Here is a 13,172-nt window from a genome sequence, read left to right as displayed (position 1 = left end):
GGCCTAGCATCTGAAATAACTGTGCTGTGATATTTAAGAGAATTCAGTGGATAGGTTTGAATCAGCTTTTGGAAAAACCATAATTAATATTACTAGCATTAGTGATAAAAATGATTCTTCCATTAATATAAAAAAAATACTAGTGTTGCTCGCATCTAAAAAAAAGATGTACATTTATTCCTGTTTTTCACTTGTGAACAAAAAGTGCTATTTGTATTTGCAAAAGGTTTTAACTTTCAATGTTTAGACAGTAGTCAATTTTAATGACCAGTTTTCAATTTTGTAGATCAACATTAAAAATTTAATGCCCCAAACTTGAAATGTTTGGATAATTTAATCACAATTAATTAAAGTAATACACAGACAAAGCCGGAATAAAATGTGCAATATACAAATCAAATAAACCGATCAGAATGAAACTACCAACAGCTTCAATGATTTCAAATGTTGGATGTCAGTTAAAAACAAAAATTTTAGTTATTTCCCAGTAGTGTGAGTAATATGTGTAACATGAAATGTGAATATTTATTGGTTTCAGATAAAATGTATAACTATAATTTGACAATTATTGTAAGCAAATATATTGGAAGTCAACATGATTGTCCACAAAAAGCTGAAAGTTGTGATCAAAAGCAGAAAACCACCGGTCATTTGTTCAATGATCCATGATAAATTCTCACCTTGGAAGGAACAAACTTATATAGTGTTAGAGAGTAGGGTAGTCAAAATTGTTGTTTAATCTGTTTGTGTGTGGAGTGACCTGACATCATAATAAATTGCTCACGTTCTTAATCATGTTTATGAGGTGCACTTGGGTACCCTCAATACTGTGATAATTTACTAATCAACCAATGACCTGACATCTGTCTGTATGTTTATATAAAACACAATGATTGGACTGAGACACATACTACGTTCACATTCACAAAATTTGGGTTGGACCTGGGCCAGGTCACAATAATCCTCTGTGGGGAAAAAATTTGGTTCACGTTTACATTTTACAGGACCGGCCCAGTTTTGCCAAAAGAATTAATCTAACTGCTAAACGACATTTGAACTGCAGAGACATCTCCAGTATTGGTTTGATGAACTTACGAGACAGAATTGGACTCGCAGATTGTGCAGAAATACATGTTACCAGTGCACACTGTTTCTGATGTCTTTGTTAACTAATGCCTTTCTTTCAAGTAATGTTAATCAGATGATGTGGTCCCACTTGCGAAGCAAAATCTGGTGGGAAGATATTGTCTTGAGAACATGGAATGATAAAGACTGGAACGAAAACTTTTAGGTTCAATTGGGCATCATCTGGGTCCAGAAACGACCCAAATTTTGGGGCAGTCCTGGATCCCCCTATTGCCCAGCCAAAACTAGACCGCTTCTGGCCTGACCTAGCGTGTTCACATTGACAATATTGAGTTGACTCAAAACCTGGGCTGGCCCAGGGCTGACATAAACTACTCAATGTATAAATGATGTGTACTGGAGTCTGTATTCACAGTAGAGTGCATCTTGCCACACGGCATTCTAGTTGATACAAATCTCTTATCAGTGTTAGGGAATCCTCAACGAAATATTAGCTAAGGTTGATCCACTATATTATATCATAAATAACGTCAGATTTGTTTTCTTGGTCAACTTTTGCTACAAATTGATACCAAATATGACTACATTGTTTTCACAGTTTTTCAAAACTGTCTTAAAAGATATCTGGGCCTGGGGTTGGTATAGGTTATTTAAGGTGGCAGACTAAAGATTAGCTCCAAAAATACAAAATTATGGCCATGGTCCCCCCAAATTTGAACAAATAAGTTGGCTTAGTTTGTCTCTTGGGACTCATATACCAAATTACAAAGCCATGAGACAAGCAGTTTTTAGAAGACATTTTAACCAAAACTGGCAAAAATTGCCTCCAAAACACAAATTTATTATTTTTCCTGAAGCTATATGAAATTATCTAAGTATATCCTAAGTCATCTGTATACCAAATATCAAAGCTATCTGCAATAGATGAGAATATATGATTGTTCAGTGAATCCAATGAATCAGTTGTGAGTTGGGTTGGTTTCCTTCAGTTGACTAATAAGATAAAACAATTTTGTTTCTCTGCACTTGACATTGACAAAATAAAGACACTTCATCTGATGCAGAGTAAATTTTATTATTTCAAGTACTAAATGACATATTTCTACTTCAGGAAATTTGTTGATAAAATGTTATCATGGCAGTTCCATTTTGTTGTGAGCGATACAAAACACTGTGTTCATTGTTTCATAACTACGAAATTCTAAAAGAAGATAAAATATCTTAGGGGAGACTAAGTCGGGCAGAAGGGAACAGATGACGACAACGCAACTGCTTTGTCAACAGTAAGCTTATGAAACTTCTTTGCTACACATTGTCACTGTTAGTTACTGGCATACACAACCTATCGTTCAGTCTCGCAAAGAGTCAGTCAATCACAAAGGAACTTTTTAGGAATAAGTTACATATCTCCTAACGTTTTTAATTATAGAGACACACATACATAAGATGTAGTACTTGTATTTTTTTATTTACAATCACTTTCATAAAGCAGCTGAATCGGCATTCATGCAGTCCTGATGGATGTAAACACAGCCATACTTCTCTGGGCCTCGCATCCCTTCAACATGCTTTGGGCAACCTGTAGCAGTCTTGCTGCTCTTCTTGCTCTTGTCCACAGTTGATGATGATACACGCGAACGTTTCCTGGGGACAATGGTCGTACTGGTACAGCATTGCGGTCACATAATCGATGTAGTAGCTCCAACAATTACATTCTATCTTACCGTACATCTGGCTTTCGAATCGTGTGTATTCACAGGGCCAAGGCATGGCATGCGAGGCACTCAAAAATGTTCACCGTAGAAAACGCTTGTCTGAATACCTCTTTTCTGATCCTTTCTTGTAATTTTGGCAAATGCGGCTAATACGGCATCCTAAAATGTGTGTTAAATTGACAATGGCTGCGGTTACTTCAGCCACCAAAAGGTAACTTCTCATCATGTTGAAGCCACAGCGGTAAGCATTTGCTATTGAACACGCTCATTCGTATGTTCAACTAGTTATGTCATTTCCGGTGGCAATGCCTGCGAATTCTGAAACGACCTGAATGGCAGCCACTTCAAAATCGCACAACATATTGCATTTTTATAATATTTGACCGCATCGTTTCTTTGGGATGATGCAATTATTTGAAAAAGTAGGGATGGCAAAATCATATAGCATGGCTCATTTCAAGCAAAATTAACTTGAATTTATGTGGGACTTGCACTTTCGTTTACTGATTCCAGTAGGGATTGTACCAGTATTTATGTTTACTTACCTTGTTAGTATATTTTGAACCTTTATCATGGATTCTCGCAAGAAGTAGTAAAATGTAGTGATTGGTTTTTTCCATATAACTATGTTTGCTCTTTCTTCTCTATCACGTCTACGTTGCTCACGTAGTACTGAATTTTCTACATTGGAAGATATTGCACTTGCAGAAGATGTTGCTTTGGTTTTGGCCATGGTTTATATCTGCATCAGTTCCACTCCTTATTGATGATGCTTTCTTTTTTTGAATCCTTTCACTCATTTTGTATTCCTCTTCTAATCTAGAAATCTGGAATATTGAAGGAATCATTACCATATAAAAATGCAGTGAAAAAACAGTATACTCTTCATCACAAAGTGTATTACATAATACACTATTACATAAGAATGTGACCACTCCAATTGACATATGAAAAATTTGAAACGAAATCGTGTTTTAAAGAAAGGCTTTAAGTAACAAGAAACATAGAGGCTTCCGTAATATCATGTTAAAGCAGAATTAATCATACATTTCCTGAGGAAATAAATGTCTCATATCTTTTGTCAATGCCTGTATAAAGTTAAACCAGGAGATCCATGCTTGAAGGTATGTGTTCTTCATGACACCTTTTGCAATACAAAGTTCTGCGAGAGCTTTTGCCAGCATAATGAGTTAGTGGGTGTGTGTGTCAATATGTACTGACTGATAACAATGAATTTTAAATTTGACGCCTAAACCAAGCATGGCCAGTGATAGGACAGAAACGCCGTTCCACTTAACACGATCATCCCAACCGAGTGTAACATTTTGTTTATCGGGTCCTAAACAATAATAATAATAATAATAATTTATTTTTCTAAAGCGATTTCCATCAATAAAATATCAAACCGCTTTACAATAAAATACAAGATGAAAATACAATAATAATAAAAGTACCATAAAATGCTCTGGTTAAAATACAACAAGTACATTAAAATACTCCGTTAAAAATACAAACTCTACAATGCAACATGATACGAACATCAAAACGATGACTTAATCATTATAGTACTTTCTGAACGCTATTTTCAGTGCATCTTCAGATGTGAGCTGAGCACAATCACCTAAGTTTTCTAGACAAAGCATAAAGAAAATTGTCACTGGCACTTTACACATTGTTGCATGACCATGCTTTCTCAAAGAAGTAGGTTTTTGATGCTTAACGAATATGACTAGAAAGTCTATTCCATAAGGAAGCAGCGGCATTCATCTGTGCAGTAGTAGCTCTCGTTTTTCCCAGACGAATATGGATTGCAATGGGAAACTCCGAGTCGTGAAACGGAAAAAATTTTTCCGTCGCAACATACGAGAGCTAGCTATGGCTGCTGTACGGCGACATTGAGAAAGAAGATCATCATAATTTGAGTATTGTTGGTTGAGTTTTAAGAGAAACTTTGTCACTTGAATGGAGAGATCTGAATTATGAAATCAAAAACTTAAGTGTATACACAGTCCCTCATAACAAGACTAGTTATTAATATTGTAATACTGTCAGTACAATTGTCTCGGCTTTATTGGAGGAGAATGGAGAAAATTGAAAAATGATTCTTGAGTTGGCAGACAATGTTTGCCATAAGCGTTGCGTACAGCCTGTGTGTGTTTCCCGGCGTTACACGGGCTAGCCGGCATGTGAGCATTAATTTTTTCTGTTTGTCTGTGATTTAAAAGTGAATAAGTTAGCATATCAAAATTAGACTACAGTATACCAAAATTGGACCACATATATATCTCACACGGATATACTAGGCTTACATTAGATAAAAGTCATAACCAGATATGAACTGTAAATGCTCACGTGTTTCATTATATATTGCAGTTATGTGTAAATTTGAACCTTTGCCACATGTTTGCAACTTCATTGAAAGTATTATGATCAACATAATGAACATAATTCACCACAGATTAACTCTATAGGTCATTAAGTATTCAAATATGTAATTAGCTGAAAAAAATATTAATTTCTTTGACTGCTGTCATTGTATCACCACTTTATATAGCAAGTGTAATTGCCTTTGGTCAAGTCCTTCAAACTACATATTCCAAATTTTGAAAGCTCATTCGATATGCAAACTATAAAGTAGCTGACATGAAAACTTAAATGCGAAATGACTTCCAATATTGATATAACCTGGTATAATCATCAATGTACATAGCATGTTATGCCAATTTTGATCAAATAAATCCAAGTTATATCCCTAATTAGGAACGTTAATTAAATACACACATTAGGAATTGGCTGAAGCAAAATGCTTCATGCCTTTCAATAATGTTAGCCTGCATAATAGTATCTTTAATGTACATAGCAAGTTTCATCAATTTGGTCATGAATGTAAATTCAAATATATATCCCTAATTTCAAAAATTCATTAAATATGCAAATTAGGAGCTGGATGAAGTAAAGATGCTTAATGACTTTCAATAATGTCGTATTGTAGCATCTTTAATGTACATAGCAAGTTTTGTCAACTTTGGTTTAGTCAATACAGATAAATATCCCTCATTATGAAAGTTCATTAAATATGCAAATAAGGAATTGGCTAAACTTCAAATGCTTAATGACTTTCAATAATGTTCTATTATAGTATCTTTAATGTACATAACCAGTTTCATCAACTTTGGTCTCGTTAATTCAAATAAATACCCCTAATTAGGAAAGTTCATAAAATATGCAAATTAGGAATTGGCTGATGTAAAAATGCTGAATGACATTTAATCATATTCTATCATAGTATCTTTAATGTACAAAGCATTTTGGTCATGTAACTTCAAATATATATCCTTAATTTCAAAGGTCATTAAATATGCAAATTAGGATTTGGATGAAGTAAAATGCTTAATGACTTTCAATAACGTTAAATCATAGTATCTCCAATATGCATACCAATTTTTGTCAATTTTGATCATGTAAATCCAGATATATACTCCTAATTAGGAATTTCATTAAACATGCAAATTAGTAATTATCTTTCAGGTCACCCCTTAATATCTTTCAAAGCTGATATATCTTGGTGTGATCAACATTTGTAGCGAATCTCATCAAATTGTGTGCAGTCGTTGTCAATATATATCAGTTTTTTCTAAAATCATTAATTATGCAAATGAGCAAAAAGTAAGCAAGCCACACCCACCAAAAACTAATCAGTTCTTGCCATTTGCAAACTGAATCTATGTACCAGATTTGATTCTGATCTGATGAGCCGTTTTTGAGATATTGAGTACACAGACAGACAGACAGACAGACAGACACACAGACACACAGACAGACAGACATCGCTGCGACATATGCCCACGTGTGTCAACACGTGAGCAAAAAACAGTTAACCGCCGGCTACAAAGCTGGGATCAGGGTACGGGCTGAGCGAATCCTTGTCCCCGAGAATGCTAGCGCTTACAAACAGGCGAAGTTGTCAGTTTTTGTTTTATCGCTATGTTCCATTAGCCGAGATGTTCACCTGTGAATGCTGGACCCTGTTCCACAACAACAGAGAAAACATCAGTTTTGAGGTCATTCAAGTCACTTGAACTGGACCATTGATACATACATGTCATAACCGTCGTAACGTGGCCGAACGACTAGATTGCAAGCATAGCACTCGTCGTTGATGTCTAATGCATACCCCATACAATGTCAGCTTAGAGCCTACGAACATAAAGCAAGCGTGTTCATGTATGGCCATGGTTTGAGGACTGTCGGGCTTAAAATACTCGAAATTATCATGTGTCGCAACACATTTCTTTTCATTTTCGACCAAATTGGTGATTTTGATATTTTACAACATAACATGCACTTTTAATAGTTTGCTAGTATCCATTTCAACTCACATCGTTTGGTGTCGCCGTTCTGAGCTACCGAAAATCCAGTTGTTATGGACTGACCAGGTGGGGAGTGCAGAAAATACTTAGAAGAGCCAAGAGTAGAATTAATGATAAAGGGGAGATAATTTTTTGCATTCCTGCCAGCCTTATCCGAAGCATTCTTTGTAGTTTTATCGCCCTTGTTCACGCTGAATATTCAGAGTCGTGGTGGCTATGCGGTGCTCGGGGACTGAACAGGATAGTGCCCATGTCAAAATTTGTATGGCCAAAAGCTGGAATGTTTATGCAGAGTGGAGTCAAAAAGTCCTCGTAACTCTTATTAAAGATGCAATTTTCAATTCCTGGTTCTTGCATTAGGGAGTTCTCCTCCTAGGCAAACACGAGGTTAGTTACAATTTTTGCAACATTAGCGACAAAATCTCAAAGAAGACAAATTGTTATTCATTAGACCTCTCATTGAAAATAATGGAGTGTGCTGTTTCGCATTTGATACTCCTAATATTTTTGGATTTTTATATGTACTCTCTTGTTACACTTTTTGGGATAACTTTCTTTCTTAGAATTAAATGGGTCTGATCATAATAAACAAAGACATATCATGGATTTCCTTTTTCACAATATTGAGGTTATCCCTGTATGGAAAAAGTAATACTATGACAGAACCCCATGGCCGGTCGAGTGCAAGCACGCCGTACTAGCGGTATTTGCACGAGTGCTGCGGTGTATTCGGCGGCAGTCCTTTCACGAGCGAAGCGAGTGAAAGGACAGCCGAATACACCGCAGCACGAGTGCAAATACCGCTAGTATGGCGCGCGTGCACTCACAGGCCATGGGGTTCTGTTATTATTACATATGTTCTGTCTTTTATTTGCATCATTTATCGAGAGAATCGACGATTAGTCGTGCGTACTACTTGTCTGTCAAAGCTTCAGGGCGACACTGCGGAGTTATATAACATTGACATCACTGTAATGAGGCATTGAATCAGCTTTCACTTTTCATTGGTCAACGCCGCCACACCCTCTATTTTGATTGGCTAAACTATTGTTTACTTGTTTATCAAGGATGACGTAAGAGGAACGTCGAAGGGCTCGAACTTCGAACTCTGCTTGCGATCGCTCACACGTACACATACGTAGCAACATGCCAAAGATAGCCAAATTAAGAGAACTTTGAACATGGAAGCGAACGCTTTTGATTTTTTTACATGTTGAGCTCGAAATTCTTCTAAATGATCGATACAAATAACAGTTTGAAGAGTTTTACGGGAAATTTAAGAGTAAGATACGGCAAATGTAACTTGTCGAACGATCAAATTTCAGTGTTTACCGTGGCACACAAGCGCTCACTGTTATCAGTAGCATGTAGGACACACAAGCACAGAATAAACTGCATGCAAAAGTGACATTCTATTGTTGTAAACAGGGAATGTCCGGTGAGAAAACTACTGGCAAAAACGACTCTGAAAATGTTAACTGTTTAATTGGCTCCGCTGCGCCCGCAGTTACGTGTGTTTCGATGTATGATGGCCGCCGTGGTACGGCGGCCACCGTGCATTCATGGAGCTAGAAACGGACGTCGCCCGTTGTCAATGTTTTTGCTTCGCTGACAAACAAACTGCTCTTCGGGATATTAAAAATCATCCTCACACTATAACAAGTACATGCAATTTTCTTTGTCGTAGTTTTTAATCTGTAATGTCATGCATTTTACTATAACGAGCATCGAACAAAAGTGAATGAAATCTTGTAGACGGCATTTTTTGTGTTTACAAACAAAAATAGTTCCGGGTCAAAGTTGGTAAATACTCATTAACATAAAGGTATGGCATAATGTTTTTGGTATTGCACTGCAGTGCAAATACCGGTAGTACGCGCGCGCTTCGATGCAAGTAAACTGTGGTACATATGTAATAAAATGAATTCAACATGTACATCGCATATACATGTTTACATTATGTCGCCACTTGGTCCCCTCAATAGGGTAAAAAAAATACCGCAATTATACGGTGGCGTCAAATTTGATCAGAATTGGTATATACCAGTATGGGTTACCAATGATCAACAATAAATGTTGTTCCTACCTGTTCAGTGGAGGAAAAATTCTACGTTGATGTTATGGCAAAGATTTCTGCACAGTACAACCAGAAAAACAACAAGAAATATTTAACCCTTTTCCTGCCAAGTCGGTGAAAATCCGCTTGAAATTCGGTGTAGCTAGAATCTGAGCAGCCACGGCCGTTATCCTGCCAAGGCGGTGGAAATCGGGCTACTTTTTGGTACCCCCTTTCCTGCCTAGTCGACGGAACTACGTGTAGCAAACCCTTGCTCACGCTAGGGGTCGTTCGAGGACAGGTTTTGGGCGAGGAACGGCGTTTGCTCTCGAAATGGGTTCACAGGGAGTCCAAGGACAGGGAAAGGTGCAGAAGCTACCCAGCCAGTCCCCTACCCCGTTGGGGGACTGGTTTTTTTGGGGGGGACGAGTAGCGTACTTGGCAGGTTAGCACGGTGACGTATCCTAGCGGAGTTTGGGCTAACTTGGCTCTGAGGCACTACATAGATTGCGGCCGAAATTGACCGTCTCGGCAACGCTAATCTATAAGGCAACCGCCTAAGACCGCCTCAGCTGGCGGTGCAATTTTTGCCAATGGTGCGAGACGAAAATCACGGACTTAGTCCGATTGACGGGAAGTGCGGACAGATTTGACGGACTCGGCTTGATTAGTCCCTGACATGGAACTGATCCGAACGGACTTGAGCGACATTTGTGAAGGGTAACCACCGCTTTTAACCGACTTGTTACCTTCTCGAAAAGACTACCCAGTCAGATGTCGGACGTTGTCGGCTGCACTTGGCTCTAGACGTTCAAGCCGTGCAACGAAACACACCGCCTCAGCCTTGCCATTCACGAACAAGGCCTCGAAATTCGATCCCATTGTTCACCGACTTGGCGGCTGCGGTTAGGTGCGTGAACCGTTGTTCACCGACTTGTTACGCCTATGTTGTCCCTGTGAAGTTCGGCTAACGGCCGAGTCTAACGGGAGTTGGCAGACCTGTGTTTGGTTTATACCGTAGTATGACCGACTCAGGTAGAGGTACCTGTCGGTATATTCCGAGTTTTACGCACTCGGGCGTCAATGACGGGTCGTCATCACCGCTGATGACGTAGACGTGCTGGCCACGTTATTTGAAGGAGCCATGTTTGCCCAACGGATGAGGCCGAGACAGCTGTTGACAATTTTGGCATCCTTCATCTTTGACCGCCTTAGTTGGGTAAGCCGCTCGGAGGCAACGGTTATGACCTAAACAAGCCGCTGAAGCACTGTTAGTTGCCGTACAAGAACGGGACGGCCAGTCCATTACTGCTTAATGGGCAATCAGTCGGGTTGGCTTGTCACCGACTTCGATGACAATACGCCCTGCTCGGGCGTACTTAGAAGGGACATGAGGTTAAAGATACGGGTTTCCCACCCGTACTGAACATGGGCTTGGGCCAACGTCCTTGGGTGGCAGGTGCGCATGCCACGTACCCAGCTGGACGGAATGTCAAGTTGAGATGCTAATGACATTGACTATGTTATGCTAAGTGCTCGAGGGATTTGCATTGCAAACGAGTATTATTAGCATATCAAATGGTACAGACAGGCAATTTACATGACGGGTAGGAATGTCAGCGCCGGTTGGTGGACTGATTGCCGTAGGTCCATTATAATAACAGGTGGCTGCATATATAAACACCCCTGCGTCCAATCATGTCCAGGGCTTTGTTTCCCTGTGGCTTTAAAAGGGTGGGACCTGCTAGTCTGTCGACACTGTTCCAGACATGAGCTTGACGGACCGCAAAAGTTTTCTGAAGGCAAGCAGACGACTGAAGCTCAAAGATGCAGAGTCTCCGGGCGGTAGTGGTAGCGATCGTTGTGATGTCCCTAGTAAACGTTCTAAGAAGTCGGGCAAGAAACGCTCCCGTAAGGCGAAGCTATCTCCGGCTGAAAAACCCAGTGGTAAGCGTAAACGTAAGACTGATCGTTCTGCCGATGATGATGATGGTGGGTCACCGGTTGCCAGTGGTTCTCACCCGGCTGCTCCGGGAGAGACTACTTCACCTGCAGAGACATCTGCTGCTCTTGTGGGAGATACTTCACCTGCAGAGACTACATCTGCTCTGGTGGGAGAGACTACATCTGCAGAGACTATGTCTGCTGCTGCTAGTGAGACAGTTAGTAACGAGACGGCTGATGCCATTGGTTCTCCCCCGGCTGCTCCGGGAGAGACACCACCTGTTGCGGTCACCATGAGCCCTCATCCTGCGTCAGGAGAGGTTCCTGTGCCCAGTGCGAAAGAGCTTGAGTCCTCGTCATCAGCAGAGGCTGCCCAGCCCGCTCCTGCCATAGTTTCGTGTGCTGCGATGTCCCCGCCGAAAAAGATAGTGCGGAGGGTTCGTTATCAGGATAGCCCACCTGATTTTGAGCCAGATATGATCCTTGATGCCGCTACGGGCGAGTTCAGGCCCAGACGCCCAGACGATGGTGACCGCTGAGTCCGACTCGGAGGTTGACGAGGATGCGGCAGAGGACGATGACTTTTATGACAGGCAGTATGTAGGTGAGGCAAGCTCTGACGACGATGATGACGTTGTCTGCTGTGTTGGCGGAGGACGACACCCCTCCTGTCTGGCGTATGTCGGAAACTACCGATGCTAATATATTTGAGGAGACCGAGTTTGATCATGAAAGAGGACCGACCTTCACCTTGCCCAGCCACTCTCGTGAGATCGATTACTTTTTTAAGTTTATTCCTGCTACACTGATCAGATTGGCAAAAAGACGAGACTAATAATACGCCAAATTCCACCAGCGATATATCGCTAGAAAGATCGATAAACACTGGCGTAACGCTGACTACCGAGAGGTGCAGGCGTTCATTGGCGTCTTAGTCTGTATGGGTATCGACCGTAAATCATCAGTGGAGGATTATTGGTCTAGCGATCCATTTCTGAGAAACCAGGGTATTTCTACTGTGATTACCCGCAGTCGCTTTCAGCAGCTTATGCGATATTTTCATCTGGCAGACCCAGAGAACGATCCACGTCGTGATCCTGATGAGGCACGCCGCCAACGTCGGTGTCAGGAGGATCCCCTTTATAAAATCAATCCATGGATGGAGCCATAGTTGACAGGTGCGTAAATAATTATAAGATGGGTAGAGAGATCTCCATCGACGAGGGCATGGTGCGATTTAAGGGCCGTTCTAAATTTAAGCAGAGATTACCGCATAAGCCTGACCGAGACGGTTTTAAGATATGGCAGCTGTGCGACTCCAGCACTGCATACATCGCTAACTTTGCACCGTACCTAGGTGTGAAATTTCGGGATCGGACTGATGGGAGACGGCAGGAGCGAGGTGTGGTGAAAAGAATTACGATGGAGCTGGTCCAGCCATTTTGTGGATATAATCACAGCCTATTTTGTGATAGCCTGTTTAGCACGGTCGTTACTGCTAGAGAGCTGATGGAGACCGGGATCTACATGGTCGGGAGTTTTAACCGCCGTAATCGTCGCACCATGCCCCCTCAATTAATTCCGCCGGGTAAGAGGAAGCGCCTTCCTCTGTCTGTTGGGATATGAAAGCCACGACCAGAACGGACTCTCGTCTTAACATCACTGCTTATCAGGATAGTAACGCTCAGGTGCTGATCTTGAATACGGTCTATCCACCCTTGGACTGCGTGCCAGTGGGGAGGGAGACGAGCAGCGACAGTGCCTCTGTCGCTGTATAATTATCGCCGTTGGGAAGTGTCGACCGAGCCAACCAGAAGCGCAAGTACTTTCACACTGGGCGCAAGAATCACAGATGGTGGACATATCTGGCATGTTACCTGATTGATGTTGCCCTGGTAAATGCATATATATGCTTCAAGCATGTACACCCTGATAGTAAGCTGACCCATAAGATGTTTCATCTGCTGTCGGGAAACAACTCATTGGCGGTTATTGTGGGCG

At 40.9% G+C, this 13,172-nt stretch overlaps 1 protein-coding gene across 1 annotated transcript in view; it reads right to left on the bottom strand.

Annotated features, from left to right (window-relative positions):
- Window positions 1–13,172, bottom strand: part of LOC139127709 (vacuole membrane protein 1-like) — a 104,492-nt gene that overhangs the window by 75,243 nt on the left and 16,077 nt on the right. Inside the window, exon 2 of the mRNA XM_070693605.1 lies at window positions 3,347–3,628. Within this exon, the coding sequence (XP_070549706.1) occupies window positions 3,347–3,534 (188 nt within the window). The 5' untranslated portion in view covers window positions 3,535–3,628. The remainder of the gene's footprint in view (window positions 1–3,346; window positions 3,629–13,172) is intronic.

Source organism: Ptychodera flava, unplaced genomic scaffold, assembly GCF_041260155.1.
Source record: "Ptychodera flava strain L36383 unplaced genomic scaffold, AS_Pfla_20210202 Scaffold_35__1_contigs__length_1935909_pilon, whole genome shotgun sequence".
NCBI classification, from domain to species: Eukaryota; Metazoa; Hemichordata; class Enteropneusta; family Ptychoderidae; genus Ptychodera; species Ptychodera flava.
Note: the sequence above shows the minus strand (reverse complement) of the source record. Positions and strands in the feature narration are given on the sequence as shown.